Here is a 21,102-nt window from a genome sequence, read left to right as displayed (position 1 = left end):
TCTCATTTGTTGTGCTACTGCCCAGATAACTCCTGTTGCATAGCTCTGTTTATGTCATGCAAGGGACTCCTCATTTATTGCAGAATAAAGTCTAGGTTTTTGGATTATTCTCATTTCCAAGACTTTCTACTACCTGGACTCCAATGTATCTTTTAGCTTTATTTCATAGTATTTTTTGTTTTATATACCCTATGCCATCACCAAACTGGATCATTTACCAGATGTTTTGTCCCTCCCTCCATCTTTATGCTTTTATATTCTTATCCTGCTTGAAATGGAAATAGGATTGTGCAGGGGTAACCTTTTATATCTTTGGGACCTTTTGGCATTTGCTTTTATGTAGTAAAATTATTTTTAAGAATTCTGTCAATCAGTACATGTTTTATATTTCAAGTGTGAAGTGAACATGAAATTAGGTCCCTACAAAGTTCAAACTTTTGTACCTAAAACTTGTCTTTGAAGGAAGTAGAAGATTGGAAATTAATTCAGTTTTTAAAAATTGGTAGGCAAGGATAGTAAAAGATGTGAAACTTGCTTCACTAAGTTTTAGCCTTCCGTTATTTTGAATATTGGAGGTGGAAACTCATAAACTTAGGGTACAGAAGGTTGAGAGGGGTTGTTCCCTGCCAAAATTGACCTTTACAACATTTTCTAAAATTCTTTGAAAATATATCAAGCAAGAATACTAGTTTAAAAGCATAAACTTCAGCTTTAGACCTTCTCTGTTATTTTTTTCCTCCTTATGAATGTTTTTCATTTTTTCTTTGAAAGGTTAGAAAGAATGGCAAATCTTGGAAGGGCTTTGTGGAAATATAGAAAAGCCACCAATTTTGAATAGGCAATTCCATGTCATTTTGACTCCCTCCACCCCATTGCCTTCTTACTGACATATACGCTAACTTGAGGACACAAACCTTTTATGAATGAATTTCCTGCAATGCTCAGGGCATTCTGTTAATCTTAATGACAGAAATTAAGACTTTCCATTCTCTAATCAGTTTTTGCCTGTGTTTGGAGCTTGTATCCTCTCTCTTCAGAGACTTAACAAGTGCTAAGAAAATACAGCTCTTTTACATGTGCTCTAAGGTAAAGAGTATTGGGGATATATTTTTCCTGTATTATTATGTAGGTACTTATTTTGATATTTGTGAAGCATCATTTGAGGTGATGAGCATCATTCCAGGATATTAAGGTCACAGTTTATTTCGTGATAAGCCTGGGATCTTAAGGTGAATTGGTATTTTTTTTTTGAGGTTATACTTTATGTTTAGATTTTTTACTTTCTAAAAACTGAACACATTTTACAAACACATTTTAGTCCCTTATGTTTTTTATTCAGTTTTTTTCCTTGCAAAAAAATATACCCAGTACTTGGAAGTGTGGAGTGTTTTAAAACAAACTTGCCCAGATAAAAGCAAATATGACAGTCTTTTTATTATAATAATTACTTTTACTTAGTATCTATTAAACAGATCAGGAAAGATAGGTAGCAAGTTTAGTATTTTAATTAGATGGTAACTCAAATTGAAAATTTCACTTAGATCTTGCTTAATATTAATACTTTTTTTGTGTTCATTTATTATAGTGGATTTCCATTTCAGATTTCTACTCACAGTATTTTAAAATTCACTAAGATGACAGGAGATGCTGGACCATCATGGAAGCATAGATTTTATTCATCTGATATGAATGTTCTTTTGACAACAGTGACTTGAATGTGAATACATTTCCTAGTTTCAAAACAAAACACTGAAGACCATAGATGCTGTATATAACTTCAGCTGCTTTTGTAGCTGGCACCACCAAGTCAACCTTAAAATGGAAAACTTTTGTTATATGTACATGTTCAACATTAAGAACTGTCTAGGTTTTAATCATCTGCACTAACAGTGATAGTGAAATTTCTAAGTTAATGTCTTTCTGGCACTTTTGTAATGTTCTAAGGCAAATTATATACAGATTCAACTACCCCACTATTTTTTCAGGGTTAATTGTGATAATGTATTCCATTGTCAAAATAGAAGGACAAATATTCTTCAGAGGAGGGTGAAAATTGTTCATATTTATAAAATAGCATTGTATAGGAATTCAAAAACAGAATTTTATAGATAATCTCTTTTTTTGCCATGCTCCTTGGTTTCCCACTTCACCTCGGTTCTGCCTCATTTCTTAAAGAAAATTGAGTTTAGGATCTGTAAATCAGGACTCAAAATACTTAGTTTTAAGTTCTTCTCCAGAAATAAGTTTGGGGGGGGGGGAACCAAGTGCTCACTAGATTATAGCCAATGGCATTAATGGGATGCTTAATCTTTTTTTTTTTTTAAGTAAACAAATTGAAATAACAGAGACACTCCCTCTTATGGATGGTTAAAATATTTCAGAATTTGACAAATCAATTATTTGATCTAAATTTTTTAAAAATTCCCTTTCCTAAGGGATTATGTTTGTAGCTAAAGACAAAATTGCTTAGCAAAAGCAATTTTGAAGACAAAAGTCTTAGTGTTTTTAAAAAATATATTTATTTTTGTTTTTACATCCTCATTATTTTTCAAAATGTACCTCTCCTTCCCAGCTAACAGAACTTTACTCTTGACTAAATGCAGTTAGAGAATGCATTCCTTTTTACTCTTATAAATTATAACATAATTATACTTTCTACTGTGAAAGAGAATACTAAATCCAATTTTAGGTTTTCACCTATTTTCCTACTCTTTAAAACTTTGGTTTTAAGGTCTAGTACTGGCACACAAACACATATCGCAACTTTTACTGAGCAATAACAAACTAGATTCTGTAGAGAAGGTTTGTTTTTTTTAATGACTGATTTATGTTGACAGTTGGTTTGCTAAAATTTTTTTCAAAGACATCTAGCTTTTACATCAGTGGACTATCTAATGAGATTTCACATTTAGAGAATATTTTAGGTCACTATTGAGTGGAACCTTTGCACTATAAGAAGATGGTCTTTTAGCTCACTTGTACTCAATTCTGTTGGCAGTTAAAACCTAATTAATAAGAATAATAATAGGAATAAAATTATAGGTTGATTCCATGAGGATAGTGAAGTTTCTTTGTTTTGGTGTTTGTTTTTTGGTGGTTGAGTATGATAGGAGAAATGTGGTAAAAGAATGATAAATGTGTAACTTTGAAAAACAAATTTCCCACTTTTGATATTTTATTTTACAGACTCCTGGCATTAGGGCTCGTCCTGGAAAACTTCAGTGGTTTTGTGAAAAATGCATTTCAAATAACCAGGTTTGTGTTTATTGGTGATTTATTTCTCAACTGTTTTATATTCTTTTATTCCCTAAAAATGGTTCATATGTGACGTTGAGCTGAAGGCCTCTGATTTCATAGGATCAAACTGATGGAGTATGAAGAGTCCAGGATTTGGAGTCAAGGAAACCTTAGTGCAAATTCTGACTCAGGCATTTATTTTATTAATTCTGGGACTGTTGGCAAACCCTCAAATCACTTTGAGCCTAATGTAAAATGGGGACAATATTTGTGGGATAGCATATGTAAAAATGACCTGTCATCAGTTACCATTATTGGGAGAATTTTAGAAAACTACAACCATGGGGGTGGCTAGGTGGCATAGTGAATAGAGCACTGGCCCTACAGTCAGAAAGACCTGAGTTCAAATCTGGCCTCAGACACTTAATACAAAACTAGGCATGTAACCTTGGGCAAGTCACTTAACCCCAATTACCCTGCCTTCCCCCTCCAAAAAGCAAAAATAAATAAATAGGAAAACTACATCCATGTTCCTGAATTGATATTCATCCATTATGCCAGGTTGATTTTCTTACCCCAGTGATTTGACAACCTAAAATTATTGCAGCACCCTCAGTCTACCAAAGATTTTAAAGAAAGGTCTTCCTGGGGCGGCTAGGAGGCACAGTGAATAGAGCACTTATCCTGGAGTCAGGAGGACCTGAGTTCAAATGTGGCCTCAGACACTTAACACTTACTAGTTATGTGACCTTGGGCAAGTCACTCAACCTCAATTGCTCTCCCTTCCCCCCTCCAAAAAGCAAAAAAAAAAAAAGATCTTCCTGTATCATAGAATTTCTCTTCAACTGTCCTGTAATGCAGATTACCTTTTTTTTTTTTTTTAAAGCAATCGGGGTTAAGTAACTTGTTCAAGGTTACACAGCCAGGTGTTTCTGGATGGGTGCTAAGTGTCTGAGCCCGGGATTCGATCTCCAGGTCTTCTCAACACTGGAGCTAGTGCTCTTACTCGCTGTGCTACCTGGCCGCCCCTAGATTACCTTCTCATCAAGCAAAATAGGAGACTGGTTATAGGCAGAGTGATTAGGGACATTTGGAGTGGGATTTTTGAGTTACAGTTTAATTAATTGAGTTAACTCTTTAACTATATCCATGCATTGTTCTGGAGTTCTTGAATACTACGCAGCTTCTTCCAACTCGGAGAAGTTGGTATGGACCCATTCTCCACAGTATGCTTCTTTATTCCCCTGCACCATATCAACCTAATTGAAGGCCTGGGGTAAAGACTAACAGAAAGGATTATTTTTCCTAAGTAACTGAGAATTGATTACATGCGTATTATCAAATATTGTTGAGGATTTGTCAGGGATTCCCGTTTCAGATTTTAAAGACTTTTTATATAGCCATTAAGATATATAATGATCCATTTATTTAGAAATGGGAGGGAGACCCATATGTACAAAAATATTTATAGCAGCTCTTTTTGTGGTGGCAAAGAATTGAAATTAAGGGGGTGCCCATCATTTGGGGAATGGCTGAGCAAGTTGTGGTATATATGCATGTAATGGAATACTATTGTGCTATAAGAAATGAGGAGCAGACGGTCTTCATATTTACCTGGAGAGGCTTATACGAACTGATGCTGAGTGAGAAGAGTAGAACCAGGAGAAATTTGTACATAATTACAGAAACAACATATGTGTAATAACCAGCTTTGATAGACTGGACTCTTCTCAGCAACTCAGGGTTATAAGTCAACCCCAAAAAACTGTTGTGGAGAGAGATGTCTACACCCAGAGAAAGAACTAGAAAGAACTGAGTTTGAATCCAGATTGAAGCAGACTACCTGCTCTTTTTCTTTTTCCCGTTTGGTTTTATTTCCCGTTTCCCATTGTTCATTCCATCTGATACAATCCCTCTTTATAACCTGACTAATGTCCAATGTGAAAGTATTTGCAGATACTATACTTGATTGTATGCTGCCATGGGGGGCGGGGAAGGAGGGAGAGAAAGTTTGAAACTCAAGGAATTGTGGAACTGAATCTTGTAAACTAAAAGTAAACAAATTAATAAAGATATATAATGATCTATTCTGTAATTTTAAGGTTGAAACGCTGGAGAAATTGGTCGAATTGACACAGAAACTATTTGAATGTGACAGAGACCAAATGTACTACAATTTTCTAACACTCTGCAGTAAGTAATTCAATAATCTTGCCTGTATTTTGCTTTGAAATATCCTTATTTTTAATGGTGATTTTTTGTAATTAAAACCTTAAATTAGTAGTATGGAAGTAGAATCTTATAATGTGTTCTATTTAGTAGTCAGAGCTTTGCATTAAAAACTGTTTAGTTTGGCGACATGGTGGTGGATTCTCTGCTACTGGGACTAGTGAATTGCTTGTATTCCAGAGTTGGTACCTACAATTAGGGTGAAGTCAGTTGAGTGTTTGCACTAAATCTGGCACCAATATTACTATTGTTGGGTAGTGGGCAGCCACTGTGCTTCCCAAGGAAGGCAATTCAGACCAGGTTGGAAAAATGGGGCAGGTTGAAGCTTCTGTGCCAATTGAAATTGGGAGCAGAACCGAGAGGGGCTGCTAGACTTCTAGTGGGGCTATCTGAAAGACCCTATATGGTTCACCAATAAAGTTATTGCTGATGTTTGGAAATTTCTTTCATTGGATTCATCTTGCTCTTTATTTTATTTTATTTTTTTTATGTTAAAATGTAGGATTTCAGTTTAATTCATATTTTGCTTGAAAACATAAAATTGGCCTCCTAAATGAATAGCTAATAACAGATAACAAAGCATAAAACCTCAAGTGATACGTTACCAAGGCTTAATGCACAAATGTATGTGTGGGCACACACAGAAACCACTGCACTAGACCCCAGTTACAAAAAGCCAGTGTTTCATTTGAATGGGAGATAAAGTAAACATTTTGACAAATAAAAATAATTAAATCTAGCACTTCTAAAATAAACACTAATGACACATTTGTGCTTACAGAATAATTGTCACATATGACAAACAGAAAACAAAAAAACCTCCCAGTTCACTCTAGCAGTGCAAAATAATAGCAGCATTCACAAAGAGTTAAGATTTAGTTTGTGTAAACACTCATGTCCACTAAACACAGTGGACACGCAAAGCTGCCATTGAGAAGCCTTTACTCACCCTTCCAAACCAGCACAGGCTATTGCTGGAGCTCCAGCTTTCTTTAAAAAAACTCTACAGGATTTGTTTGGGCACAGTTTGTAATGAGTCTCTGGTTTTAGATTTTATGTTTAAATTTGAAGCTTGATGGTCATTTTTTTTTAAAGCAATCGGTGTTAAGTAACTTGCTCAAGGTTACACAGCCAGTTACTTCTGGGTGTGGTGCTAAGTATCCGAGCCCGGATTTGATCCCCAGGTCATTCTGACACTGGGGCTGGTGCTCTTACTCGCTGAGCCACCTGGCCACCCCTAAGCAATTGGGGTTAAGTAACTTGCTCAAGTTTACACAGCCAGGTGTTTCTGGGTGGGTGCTAAGTGTCTGAGCCGGGATTCAATCCCCAGGTCATCCCGACATGGGAGCCGGTGCTCTTACTCGCTGTGCTACCTGGCCACCCCGTTGATGGTCATTTTTAAGATAAAACTTTCTAGATGCACAGCATTACACTTGGTTTCAGAACACCATCAGTGCCTATCTGAGCACCTTTTTTTCTAGTGGGACTTTTCAAAGTCTTGGACTTTTCAAATAGCTGTTAAATATGCATCAATGCTTTAAGACAAAGACAAGCACACACAAACACACTTAACATTTCCAGTTAAACATCACTGCCTTCTAGGCTGGGACATGTCTTGCCAAATTATGAGACTGCTTTTAAGGAGAAGCATTATTCAAGTGCAAAGTTGGTAATGAAGAAATTGATGCAATAGTTAAGTGTGCACAGTTGTGCCAGCTCCCTGAGAAAGGCCTCGTTATTAGTATTACTAGGTCAACCATGAGCTTTGCCATTAAAAAGAAGTTTGCTCCTCTCATTTTTGATTTCTGTCTGACAGAACATGAATCCTAAGAAAGTTAGTTTGAATTATCATCATCAAACATAAACGATTAATCCCTTCCAAGAGGGCTCTCAAATACACTACCAAAAATGAACTTATTTTCTTTACAGTACACACCTTGATGATTCAGGTCTGTCTTCTGTTAGTCACACCAAAAGCAAAAATCTTTAAGTGTCTGATTACTTACATACAGTGTGAGGAAAATAAACAACTTGTTAGCAGTTGGTTTCTCTGACACATTTGATTATGAGTATATGCTCTTGCTGCACAGTCCTTTTGTCTAGCTTCAGAGCACTCGTGGGTTTCAAGTACTTGGTTCTGATCCCAGCTACTCCAGAGGCTCCCATGTACCACTACTTGTCATGGTCCCAAAAGGAATCTGCAGAATTCACTTGCTCTCCAGTTATTGACGGTGAAGGGATCTGTAGATACAAATGGCCATAAGTATCATAGTGACGAACAGGATACTAAAGATGCTTCCCATGAGCACTAGGTTCTGCCCCTGCAATACGGCATACGGCCGGCTCCACTCTGGAGGCATCCCGCTAGGACCTGGGGCCTCTGCCAGCCCCAGTAGGAGTCCAACCATCCCAAGGCCCAGGAACAGCAGCCGACACAGCCCCCACAGACGGGGTACCGCCACCCCCCCACCCCCTTCCCTGCCCCTTGCTCTTTCTTTATGACACTCTAACTAGTATTCTTCTGGAGAGGTAATGAAAAGAATGCTGGATTTGAAATTGAGCAACTTGGGCTTTGATCTTCTTTGCTGCTTCTTCACGTTCTGTGATTTTGGCCTAGGTGCTTAATCTTCATGGGCTTTTGTTTCTTCATGTGTAGGATGAAGGTGTTCAGGTAGATACTCTCTAATGTACTTCATGTCTTGATCCTCTGACCTCCAGTAATGGACAGCTTATTATATAATGACCTCCCCAGCCTGTCCATTTCTGAATAGTTCTCATTGTCAAGAAATTTTTTTTCCATTTATTGAACCTAAATCTGCCTTCCTGTATCTTCCACATATGTTAATTCTACTTTTTTTTTTTTTTAAGCAATTGGGGTTAAGTAACTTGCTCAAGGTTACACAGCCAGTTATTTCTGGGTGTGGTGCTGAGTATCTGAGCCCGGATTTGATCCAGGTCATCCCGACACTGGAGCCGGTGCTCTTACTCACTGTGCTACCTGGCCGCCCCTAAGCAATTGGGGTTAAGTAACTTGTTCAAGGTTACATGGCCAGGTGTTTCTGGGTGGGTGCTAAGTGTCTGAGCCCGGGATTCGATCTCCAGGTCTTCTCAACACTGGAGCCGGTGCTCTTACTAGCTGTGCTACCTGGCCGCCCCTTAATTCTACTTTTTTGAACCATGTTTAGCTAGTCTAGTTTCTCTTACACATGAGGACTGCCAGTTCAACATGAGTCAGTCAAGGTGATGTGGCAGCCTAAAAAACTAATGAGATATTGATCCACATTAAGCTGCTTGTGTCAGAATTTGTCTGCAATATTGTGTTCTGTCTTGTGTGCCACAATTTAAGGACATTGATAAACTGGGAGGACAACTAGGATGGTAGAGGATCTTGTATCAAAGGGTTTCTCCTCCTTAGAGCTGATCTTCATACAAATGCTGAATGACCATTCATTAAATAATGTTATAGTGGGATATCCTTTTTCTGTGTGAGCTGACTTGATGACCATTGAGTTCTTTCCAACTCTCAAATTCCTCCATCTTCATATAAATGATTTTTAAGTTGCTCTACTCTTTAGACACTCACTTCATCTTTATCCTTTTTATTACAGAAATGTGATGCCCAGAATTGTGCCAACATGAACTTCTTACTTTCTTCATGTATTATTTGAGAGATTTCATGGAAGTAGGATTAGATGGGGTCTTCCCTATGGCTAATCTATCAAAGTTTAAGAGAAACAGATTATTGATTGTATATATTATTACAGATATGTGATCTCACCCAGGCAGGTTAGATCAGAACTACAACCATGTTTGCTAGTTAATATGTGCTTTGTATTAATGCTGACTTAATTATTTTAGATTAGATTAAATTTAGTGCCATGACCACTGTTAAACATGCTGATTTTGTAATCCGTTAAGCTATCCAGCTGGTTTTATCCTGAATGCCTATACATGCATTGCCCATTTTCTTCTTGTACAGTTGATTTGTTTAGTTCTATTGGTAACTTTTGCATATATACTTATTAAATTTCATCTTACTGTCTTTGGCCATTTGGTCCAGTCCATCAAGATCTCTTTGTATCCTGATTCTGGCTTCCAGGTTTTATCTACACACGTACCATTTATAGATGTTTTTTAATTGTCTTAATCCCTAAGGTTGACAGAGCCCTCAACTCTGTTAACTAGGTTTCTTCCCTGTCAATTCATTAATCACTATGCCTGCCTCTGAAGATTCCATCACTTCCAAATATACTTCGTTACACTATCTTCTAGTTACTGTGCTTCTGTCTTGTCTACTAGGATGTTATGAGCCATTGTTAGATTAGCCGTGTCTACATTTCCATGACTCACCGATCTTGTAACAATAGAAAAAAAAAGAAAATATCATTAACCTATACTTGTTGATCCATGCTGATTCAGTAATGATCAATATTATAATAATCCTTCCCTAAGAATATAAACTCCAAAACTATTTCATAATAACATGCAAGTAATTTATGTTAAGCTCATTGGCTTTTAAGTTCAATGACCTTACTCCTTTGTCTTCTTTTGAAAAATCATCTTTTGCTAGTTTCCGGTATTGAGGCAAGGATTACAGTAGTCTCTCTGACTCCTCAAAGATTACTGATAGCTATTCAGCAGCCACAAATTTATTTAAAACTTCTGGATATTGTTTTTTTTCTTAGTCATACTGTACTCTTGGTTTTTCTCACATATAAGACACCATTTCCCATCTCTATGCACTGGCATATGCACCTTTATATGCACCTTCCTCCTAACTTCCACTTCATAGAATCCATATTTTATGTCAAAACTCAATTCAGATGTCCAAACCTTTCCCTGTCTCCCCCACTATGGGTGCATCAGATAGACATCATCAAGTATTTATTAGATATTTACTATGTGCCTGTAATTATGATAATCTCTAGAGATGTAAAGAAAGGCAAAAAATAGTCCCTGTCCTCAAGGAACTCATATTCTAATAGGAGAAATGACATATAAATAAGTAGTTTCATAAAAAATACATTCAGAGTAAGGTTGCATTGTGTATACTCTGTACCTTAAGCCTGTACATTCATTTTGTCTCCCCCATAAGAATGTAACAGGGCAGAGCTCCTGGCATATAATAATCAGCATTTAACAGATGCTTGCTGACTCATTCTTTTTGTTCATTTTGAAAAGGGAATACCATCCCATTGCCATGTCTCTGTTATGGGTTATGTCACGGTGCGCTAGTGGTCACTAGGAAGCCATCTCTATTTCCTTATATGAAGATTCCCAGTCACTTGGCTTCTGCTAATGTGCCAGGGAGGAGTGATATTATCCTCTGAGACAATCAGCATAGGTATTAACTCTTGTTAAGAAAGCGGTTTTGGTAAGGACTAAGTCTTATCCCAGTGGAGGAATGTTTCTTATCATCGGGCAGCTGAGCCTGGATTAGGAAGATACCAGTTCAAAACCAGCTTGTGAACCTGGGCAAGTCATTCTGCCATGCTTACCTCGGTATCCTCATTTGTGTAATGGGGATAATAATAGCACCTACCCCTGTGGGGTTGGTGTGAGGATCAAATGAGATAATGATTATGAGCCCTTAGAACATGGCGGCTGGTCCATAGCACTATATAAATTAGCTGTTTTTTAAAATTTCTATTTAGTTAGATTTGTAGACCATGTAAGTTTTAATTTGGTGATTTATTTCTGCTTTCATAGATAATTGTTTTTTATCATACTAAAGCAACTGGTCCTTAAGAAACAATGTCATTTCAACAGGAGGTAATCCTACTTCCCAATGCAAATAGTCCTCACCAGCCAGTTGCTCAGTTTGACAAGCCATGTCTACTGAGATGAGAGATATAAGCTAGAATTTATTAAATTCTGTCATACAAATCATCAGTCAACAAGAAAAGACACAACCAATTCCAGCTACTTAAATAAGTGGGAAAAGGTTTGTAGCTTTATGTCATCTTAAACATAATAAGCCACTTGCCTACTTTCCATTATTTTAGACCCTCAATGTTACGTCCTTCACATAGTGATCTGTTATATATCAGAAGTTATTAAGCAGGCTTACCATGAGAAATGGTCACCTCTAACATAATTTAATTTCAGTCATAGCCTTTTGAATTAAACAGGAAAACAAGTAAAGGTCATACATAAACATAATTCTCAGAGTAGAGTAAGTAGACTTGTAACACTCTTTTTTCTTTTTATAATGTCCAATAACATTGCTGTAGATATTGGAAGACAGAGTCATTTGCCTATTTTGACTTTATCCTTTCCCTCTCAAAACCTTCTATCATATATGTAATTGATTATAAGGCTCACCAAGGTAATTACTTTGGAAGGTTAATTTCCAAATTGCTTTCCAGTGTAACACTTATATGATTCTGTATACCAATACCAAGGAAGATGTGATTCTAGAGAGATATTTTGGGGTAGAGAGAAGTACATTTAACCATCTTAATTTGTATGAATCACCTAGATTGATTAGGGAAAAATTTTTCGTGATTAAAAAAATTATTTCCTTAAACATGTGTGAAGTCTTTTGTCTTAGAATAGCAGTTTGGCATAGAGATAAGAGCATTGTCTTTGACATTGAGAGAGTGCTGAAATTGGTATTTCTAAGTTTTCTAACTTTTGGCACATCACATGACTTCTCAGAGATACTGTTCCTTTGTCTAGGACTAAATGACCCAATGTACCATCTCTGAATTCTACAGGGTAATTTTACAGGGTTTTTTTTTTAATGCTTTGTAATCATAACGTTACATATGTTTGAGCTATAGTAACTACGGCGTGATAATAGTTACAGTAGTATAATGTGCTTTGCAGCCTCATAGCTTATGTGGCTTTTCTATAGTTTGTGTCATTTGTTTTGAAATGCAAATCAGAAGACTTCTGATTAAATGGTACTGCTAAGAACAAATCTTGAAGGTTCTATCTGGTATCTCTATCTACAGCTTTTAATACTATTTTAATGTGGGATAGCCTTGACTAAAAGGTCTACATTCTTATCAAATATTGGGTGTATTTATTTGCATAACTTGGACATTTGTGCTTTTTTATTTGACATCATGACTTAATGATGTTTTGCAGAGGAAAATAACGACTGGCAGAAAGCTGATGGTATTTGGACTAAAATGCAAGAAGAAAATATTATTCCTCGTCAGAAGACCTTGAAGTTGTTGGGTGAAATCCTCAGAAATAACAATCAGGATGTTCCATTTGATATACCCACGGTAATTTGAGAAGAGTAATTTTTCTTTAAAAAATTTTATTTGCACATTATAAAACATTGTAGTTCTAAATATTAACCCATTCTTATAGACATGTTCTTTTTAAAAATAAACTGAATAACTTTCTTTTTAAGTTGTGGTATGACAACTCCCTTGAAGTTGATCCTCAACAAGATGCATTACCCCTGCCCCCTGAAGCAGTCTTAAAGAAAGAGCTGATGCGTGCATGCCAGCAGAAGCAAAGTGAAGGTAAGGAAATACCTTTATTTAGCTATGTAACAGTGCTTTAAATCCTTGCACAAAACACTAACTTTCAGCCCCCAAATCTTAGTGATAATATCATTGCCTTTGCTATTGCAATTGGCATACACTTTTCCTTCCCCCTTGTTCAGCTCTCCTAACCTTGCTGTGTAGATTGTTACACACTAAGATATAAATCTTGACACCTAATCTACCCTCTTTTGGGGCTCTCTCAAGGAAGATTCAGTAAGACTTGCTGACTATGTATTTGAAAGAGCAGTGAGAGTGAATTATCATTTTGAGGGGACCAGAAGAGCAAACCTTAAGCTGAAACAAGAAAGGTATGCAGGGCACCTTGTTTTGTAGGGATGTGATGGTTCACTTTTAGGCATACTGAATTTGAGTTTGTTCTGAAATATGTAATTGAACATATACTGTATCAGTTAAGTGCTTTAGAATTAAAATTCAGAAAAGGTCTACAGATTGGGATTTAAGTTGTTCAGGTCATAGGAACTATAGAATTCTCAGTGGTAGAGACTATGAAGAGAAAAGAGTAGACAGGTAAGATATGCATGAGGCCTTGCTCAGTAAATATAATTTGTTTTTGGAGGAAGAAGAAGAGAACACAAGTTGCCAGCATGTGTGTGGATCCACCAGGTCTTTAGCAAAGAGGACTGCTGTCTAGCTGTGACCAGTTCAGCCCCCTGAGAATTCACTTGAAGCTAAGACTGAGGGCTAAGGAACAGCGTTAGGGGAAACCTCCATCAAACTAGGAAGAGTCAGAAAGTATATCGATCTGTTTTCAGGAAGAACAGTTAGGAGACTAGTAAGCTAGGCAAGAGGCCATAAGGTTCGAATGTACTAGGGTGGTGGCCATGTGAATGAAGAGAGTTGGTAAAAATCAGCAAAGGCTTTAATGAAAAAGATATATTCATTGATTGAGTATAGAAAGTGATGAATGGATGATAAGTTGTTAACAGCTCATTTAAAGTCCTCTTCCCCCCACTTCCCTTTGAAGTTCTTAATTTTTTTTAATTTATATATTTTATATCAGCTTCATTTCTGAATTCACCCTTCCCCTACCTGGTGAGCCATTCTTTGTTTAAAAAAAAAATTTAAGAGGGTGTTAAGGGGAATTGGGGAAGGAATCTAGGGATACTGTATGAAATTGTTATTACCCATTGGTGTAGGAGGTGTATTTTCTCATCTGTTCTCTGGAGCCAAGCTCGGTCATTATAATTACAGTTTTAAATTTAGGGGTTTTTTTCCTCCTTTGTATTTTTCTGGTTCTGCTTACTTCACTCTCCTTCAATGTAGGTGTCCTATCCTTTTCTGAATTCGTTATATTCATTTCTTACAACTTCTTTTCCTGTTCCATATTTGCTTGCCATATTCCCAAACAATGGGCATCTCTTTTTTTCAATTATTACTACAGTGAATGTGTTTATGAATATTTTAGGAAGGAGAAGAGAATAAGCATTTTTATAAAGCCTGCTACAGGAAAGGCAGTATGCTCCAAATATTATATCATTTGGGTGGTTATGAGACCTTTATTTCTAACTGTTGATTTGGGGGCGTGGGGGGCGCCTAACTTCTTTTCAGTAGAGTCTTGGGGTAAGAAGGTACTGTTGTTTTAATCACTTTTTTTCATAACTCCTAATACTTTCCAACATGATTAACCCAGTATATGACCATTAGTTTATAGATATCCTTATTCTTCCATAGTACCTCCACAGTTAACTCCATTTTTTTGTCACTTTTGCCAGTTTGGGCACTAAAACATCAGTTTTTATCTGCATTTCTCTTACTTTTAATTTGGAGCAGGCTTTCATATGATTGATAGTAATTTCCAGTTCTTTTAAGAATTTAACAATTTAAGAATTGTTCCTTCAGATCCTTTGACCACTTAGCTTGATCATTATAAAAAAAAATTATTTAATTCAACTGTTGTGAAATTTGTTTTGTTAAAATTAAATATTAAAAAACTAAGTTGATAGGTTTATGTAAACAACCCTTATAAGTTCAATATGATACAATAGAGTATAGTATTCTGGGAAGTTTATTTTATAAGTTAAAAAAAATTTTAAACCTGTGTTTTCCTAGCTGCAGTTAATTTAATAATCATGTGCTAATAGGCAGAGTGGTAGATATTAAGAGTTAATTAATTTTCTTAACTCATTCACCTAGCTTAGTTTTCTCAATCAATAACTGCCTTGCACACATAGAAAAAGGAGCAAAAAATTTTGTACCAAATGTAACTGCTTTGCAAAGGGAAATTTTTTGTGTGTGACAATTTATAGCTTTCACTACTGGAAATTATTTACATATTATATCCATACTGCAGCAGTCTTTTGAAAAATATATTTAGTACAGATATAATTTTTCACCCAAAGGTGGTAATTTTAGTAACTTATGACTCAGTTTTTGACTCCTTTGTCAAACAATGACCATTCTTATTAATTATTCAAGATCAATTAAAAATATCTTATATTTCCCCTGTGCAACATAAAATTGTACTGAATTTTTATAGGAATTAGCAAATGCCTCATATATTAAGGCATTTAAATTAAAATTATTTCATGTACCAAGTGAGATATACTTTGATAAAAAGAATACAATATACAGTTTCCTAGTATTTTGTCTGAAACTTGGTGTTTTATAAACATTATCTTTACCTGTGATGTATTATGGTTCATAGAGCCATAAGAGAAGTTCAATGGTGCTTTTATAATTTAAGGGAATAATTTGCAATAAAACCATGATCTCTCTTGGAGATTTTTTTGGAGAATAAAAAAAATTAATAGAGGACTTCAATAACTATATGAGGAAATAGGTATTTTATTTTAAGATCCAACTTTTATTTCAACTTAAAATTTATTACTTTAACCTCCTTTGAAATTTGATATAAGCTTTATATTCTTTTAACTTTTGGAGGGGGCAGGGGGAGATAGTACTCATAACCCACCTGGCTACCTGTAGAATATATAGTCTTTTTCACAAATGCAGCTTTTGTACAGTAATTTAATAATATATTTATTTGTTGAACATTTATAAATATGATGTGAGAAATATAGCCACCTATTTTAACCCAACACAGAGTCAAAGTCATGCATAAATTTTTAACCTTCATTTCCAGATTTTGAGGTAAATTGTTCAAACCCAGTTTTTAAACTTATTAGTTAATATGTATGTAATTTTACTCATTGAAATGGTAAGTTGTAATGTTTCTGATTTGTTCTTGGAAATATCCTTACTGCCCTATACCATCTTTTTTTGTGGTAAAGGTGACCTGACAGGCCTTTTGAGGAGTTGCATCAATTTCTCATCCTGGTCAGAAGTGTGAACCTGATCTTGATTTCTGGTTTGAACATATTGAGTGGCATTACCCTTTCTAAGCTTACAAATATGTACTTTGTTAGGAATCCTCCAAGTCAGCTAAGATTGATCTTATAAACATGAGTGTTTAGTTCTGAGTTTGTGTGTTTTTGCTGCTATATTTGATAACAAGAGCCTTGTGTCTGTTGAAGGCCATATGTGACAGATCAGTTGTACACCATCTTTATTGTGAAGTGTTTGTATACAGTAGAGAGTGGATTATAGTCTCAATTGGATGTTTACAGCTAGGCAATTTTATTTGAGAAAAGTAAGTGACTGAAAAGTGTAGTTACTTCTCTTTGGGTAACATCTTTTCATTCACTGACAGTTATTGTGAACGAGTGAAATAAAACTGTTAATCAGTCAAACAAATGTTGCTTAGTTTACTTGTTAGATATCAGTATATTTGAAAATTGTATGTTTTTGTGTAAGTCCTGTCGTAGCCAAATAATTTGATCTCCCAATTCCAGAATTGTAGGCTACATTCACATTAATACTGTTGTGCTGCAATTCCGACTATTGTAACCACCCACCTATAGATTAAAGATAGCTTTAAAATGGTTCCTTTCCTTCACTCAGATTAAATCATATAGCTATGATTGGGGTTTAATAAATATTAACAAGGTTTTTGAAACATTGGCTCATCATAGTAATGGACCTAAATTTGATGGATTATTTTTATACTGGCATGGATATATAATTTACTAAGTTATAAAAATCCAGTGAGAATAATTTTTTCAAAAAGATTCAATTTTAAATACATCCATTTAGCCTCCAGTCTAATTTATAGTTTTTTAAAATGTAATTTTATCCCAGAGATTAGGAGAATTAAAAGGATTTGTTAAAACTTTTTTCCCTTTGGTTAAATCTGAAAACCAATTTTTTCAGTTATTTGAAATTGCAGTTGTAGATGTTTTTCTTGTTTACTCTTTCTTTGCAGATGCATATGCTGTTTTTCTGGAGGCACAGAAGAAGAATGTTGTGTTTTCTGCACTTGCTTATTCCACAGTCATAAAATTATTGTTGGCTTCTGGTAGCCTTGATGAAGCCTTGAATGTGAAAAACATGTAAGTATATCTGTAATTGTTTCTTGTTTCTATATTTTGCCTTTGAAATGTCACCAGTTAGTTCCCAAGAATATGGCTGTTATCTTAGTTACAGACTGAATAATTGGGTTACTGCTCAATTATCATCATGTGATTCCAGGTTTAAAAATAATTGAAATTTTAGATCAGTTCTTGTTTCTTTTTCATGTTTATTTCCATATATAGCATCTGTTAGAAGCTTTTCTAGCAAAAAAAAAAAAAAGCAGTTAAGGAAAATTGACCAAAGACCAATTCTGACAGCACATGCCCATCAAGCAGGCTATTGAAAATAAGGAAAGCAAGTTTCATCATCTGTCCTGGACCCAGAATGGTCCTTGAAAATAACTTGAATTTTGCTACCTTTTCACGTTATTTTTATTTATGTTATTGAGTCCACTGGTCACTGTTGCTTGGGTTCTACAGGGCTTCACATGTTACTCTGAATTCATTATATTTGTTGCCTCTTTTGTCAGGATAGCATTTTATGTCACTTATATTCAGTAATTTACCCAGCCACTTCCAGTTTATGGACATCAACTTTGTTACTAATTTTTTTTTGTAAACCCATCAAATATACTACCACAAATATTTGTTGTAATGGTCCTTTCTGTCTTTGAATACTTTCAAGTTTATGTCTGTGGCATCCCTGGTTCAAAGGAAAGGAACAATTCAGTGACTTCTCTCATACTTCTGAAGTGCTTACTAACTACATCAGTCTGCATTGATCCTCTTGAAGCCCTTCCAACAATGACTAATTCTGTCTTTTGTCACTTTTTTAGGCTCACCTTTTTAATAAAAAACATTTTTCCTATAGTGATACATAACTATGAGTCACAGATTGGTACGTTCTGCATTGTTGAATATTTATATCTCTTTTATCTTTGCCATTTTGGTTATGAGATGAAATAGAGTGCTTTTCACTGTAATTTAAATTTCCCTAATTGGCCTTTGATATTTTCTATTACTTATTTCTAGAAATCAAAATTTTTTAAAAAACGGAATCTTTACCATATTCTTCTTTTAGCACACTGAAGGAAGGTCACAAATTGAGATAGAAAGAAAGAGGAAGACAGTTCATTCTTTCTGCTTATAGAAATTATGCTTTTACTGATATTTATTGTGTTCTAAACCAATTGACAATCCTTTGTCAACTATTAATTACCTCTATGTTACAGTCTGTACTAGGTCCTGAGAATGTAAAGACAAAAGAGTTAACAGCCACTGCTTTCAGGGAGCTTGTGTTCTTTTGGGAGAGGCAACACAAACATTAATAAGAAATGAAAGCGTGCTACTGTATATGTTAAAATACTTAAAGAGAATCTTGTTCCCTCTTATTATGATACATTTGTCTCATTTTAATTTTTCTGTTTCTATAGATGAGATTTAAGAACGTCTTTTGTTACAGATAGTAGCTTTTGAATTGGAAGGGCTCTCAGAGACCCTTTCGTTCAACACTCTGCACTCTACTCCCCCTGCACCCCTAGTTTTATAGATGAGCTACTAACACCCAGTGATGCTTAGTCATACAGCAAGTAGCTCAGCCAGAATTTGAATTCAGATCCTCCTCATACATATCTAGAAGTCATTTATGTGCAGTATTCTGTCTGGCTCAGTATATATCCTGGGGAGGTTTTATGTATAGATTTTGTAGGGATTTGGACAGCCATCTAGGACTTGACCAATACAAACAGAAAATGCAAATTTAAACATGCATTTAAAACAGGAATTTTAAACATACATTTGGAACATATTTTCCTTAAATCTACCGAGGCTGAAGCAAAATCAGTGGCTCAGAAATGTTTTTAATAATCAGATAATATTTCACCACTTAAAGGTAAGGAAGTAATTTTGTTTCCAAAATAATTTAAAACAAAAAAACTCTTGCCTCTTCTCCTCATTTGGGACTTCCTCCAAAATAATGAGAAATGCTACAAGATCCCGGGAATGCTCAAAGGTGCATTTTGTCTTAAGAAATGGGAATGACATGATGAAGTAAAAAGTCCAAAAAAAAAAGTGACAAGAGACCATTAGGAAAATATGTAGGAACAAGAGACTGACATTCTGCTGGGTCCCATGGCAGCTGGTGATGCTATGGATAGAACACTGACCTAGAGTCAGGACAACCTGAGTTCAAATCTAGCCTCACACTTAACTAGCTGTATGAGTTGAACGCATCACTTAACCCTGATCTACCTCAGTTTCCTCAAGTATAAAATAAGAATAATAGCAGCACCTATCCTGCTGGGTTGTTATAAGAATCCAGTGAGATAATAATTGTGAAGTGTGTTGGAAGCACAGTACCTAGCACATAGTAGGTTCTCTCTCTCTCCCCCTCTCATATATATATATATATATATGTACATATATATATATATATATATATATGTATGTATAGATTTCTTTCCCCTGCTCCCATACCCAGAGTTTAAAAAAAAAAGCCTTTCCTTCATCTTTTGCCTATTGTATTCTTTTTAAAGAGTAATGGCTCCTATTCCCTGTTTCCCTATGTTATCTACATCAGTTGGGGAAAGAGGAACAAAAATGAAGGAGACCTTGAGTAGTTGATTTCTTAGGTACCCTGTAATAGTTGCCACTGTTGTCTGTAGGATAGTTCCAAACTCACTCCTGATCTTCAGTCTCCTTCTCTTTCTTCTCACTTTACACCTTGCTGTCACTTCGTCTTGATGGAGTGTATCTTGCAACAGCACAGGACTGACCATTATCATCTTTGTCCTATTGTTCTATCAAGATAACATCATGTCAACACCAAGGGTGTTCTAATGGCAAGCTATCCATTCTCCTTTTTTCCTATGGACCCTTTTCTTTTGCAGTTTTTCCATTGCACTAGAGAACTACTTAAGGAAATAATATGATGAAGCAATTCTTGTATAGGTTTTTGAGATCTCCATTTAATCTGCATTGTTTACATTTTTAAAAAACTGAATTAAGAGTCAACAATCTTTCCTCTTTTCATTTTTGAGCTCTGCAGACTTGGGCACATTGTTTTACTTCCAATTTCATCTCTTAAATCAAGAAGTTGGATTAGATCAGTAAAAAAGGAATGTGGACTTTAAAAGTTTGATGCAGTAACTTTATTCTGACATGGTTTGACCAAAATGACCTTTTGCAGGCTAGTGACAAGATACCATGGCCCCATAGACAGCATAGTCTAGCCCTGAGTGTCAGCCATGGCACAGTTACTCACAATCCATAAAATAGCAGTCTGTCGCTATAATTACCTACTTAATGTCACTTGTCCAACCTTAAGAGCAATGATTTTTTCTTATGAATTAAAAACCCAATCTTTGTTTTTATTATACCTTTTCTATCCTTTAATGTGCTGTAGCTGCAGTTGACCTCTAGTGATAGTTCTTTTAATTTTTTTTCACAAGGTTGTTTAACCCTTCTAGCCTAGTAATGGAACCCCAGCAATAATAGTAACAGCTACCTTTCAATAATGTAAATGAAGGCAACTTTCTTTTTATTTTTCCTTGTTAAAATTACTGGTTACAGCCCAGTTATACTCTTCTGAATATGTAGGATAGAGAAATGTTTTGTTTTGCTTTTGGCCAAAGTTCCAGTTATTATGTAGATATAATTTCTATGCTTTACAATCTTAGGTAAATCAACTTAAGCATTGGGAAATAATAATGGAAGTAAAGCAGCAATTAACAATAAAAATAATAAAATTAGAAGTTTGA

At 35.4% G+C, this 21,102-nt stretch overlaps 1 protein-coding gene across 2 annotated transcripts in view; it reads left to right on the top strand.

The window, feature by feature from the left end:
- Positions 1-21,102, top strand: part of LRPPRC (leucine rich pentatricopeptide repeat containing) — a 124,158-nt gene that overhangs the window by 83,545 nt on the left and 19,511 nt on the right. For both annotated transcript variants that reach the window (XM_069071608.1, XM_069071607.1), the window contains 5 exons: positions 3,187-3,255; positions 5,340-5,430; positions 12,562-12,704; positions 12,836-12,950; positions 17,257-17,383. In XM_069071608.1, the coding sequence (XP_068927709.1) occupies positions 3,187-3,255; positions 5,340-5,430; positions 12,562-12,704; positions 12,836-12,950; positions 17,257-17,383 (545 nt within the window). The remainder of the gene's footprint in view (positions 1-3,186; positions 3,256-5,339; positions 5,431-12,561; positions 12,705-12,835; positions 12,951-17,256; positions 17,384-21,102) is intronic.

This window comes from Petaurus breviceps, unplaced genomic scaffold (assembly GCF_028583685.1).
Source record: "Petaurus breviceps papuanus isolate PSGF00001 unplaced genomic scaffold, PetGlider_PUasm1.0 90842, whole genome shotgun sequence".
Taxonomy (NCBI): Eukaryota; Metazoa; Chordata; class Mammalia; order Diprotodontia; family Petauridae; genus Petaurus; species Petaurus breviceps.
The sequence above is the reverse complement of the archived record's forward strand: the minus strand, read 5'-3'. Positions and strand labels throughout refer to the sequence as shown.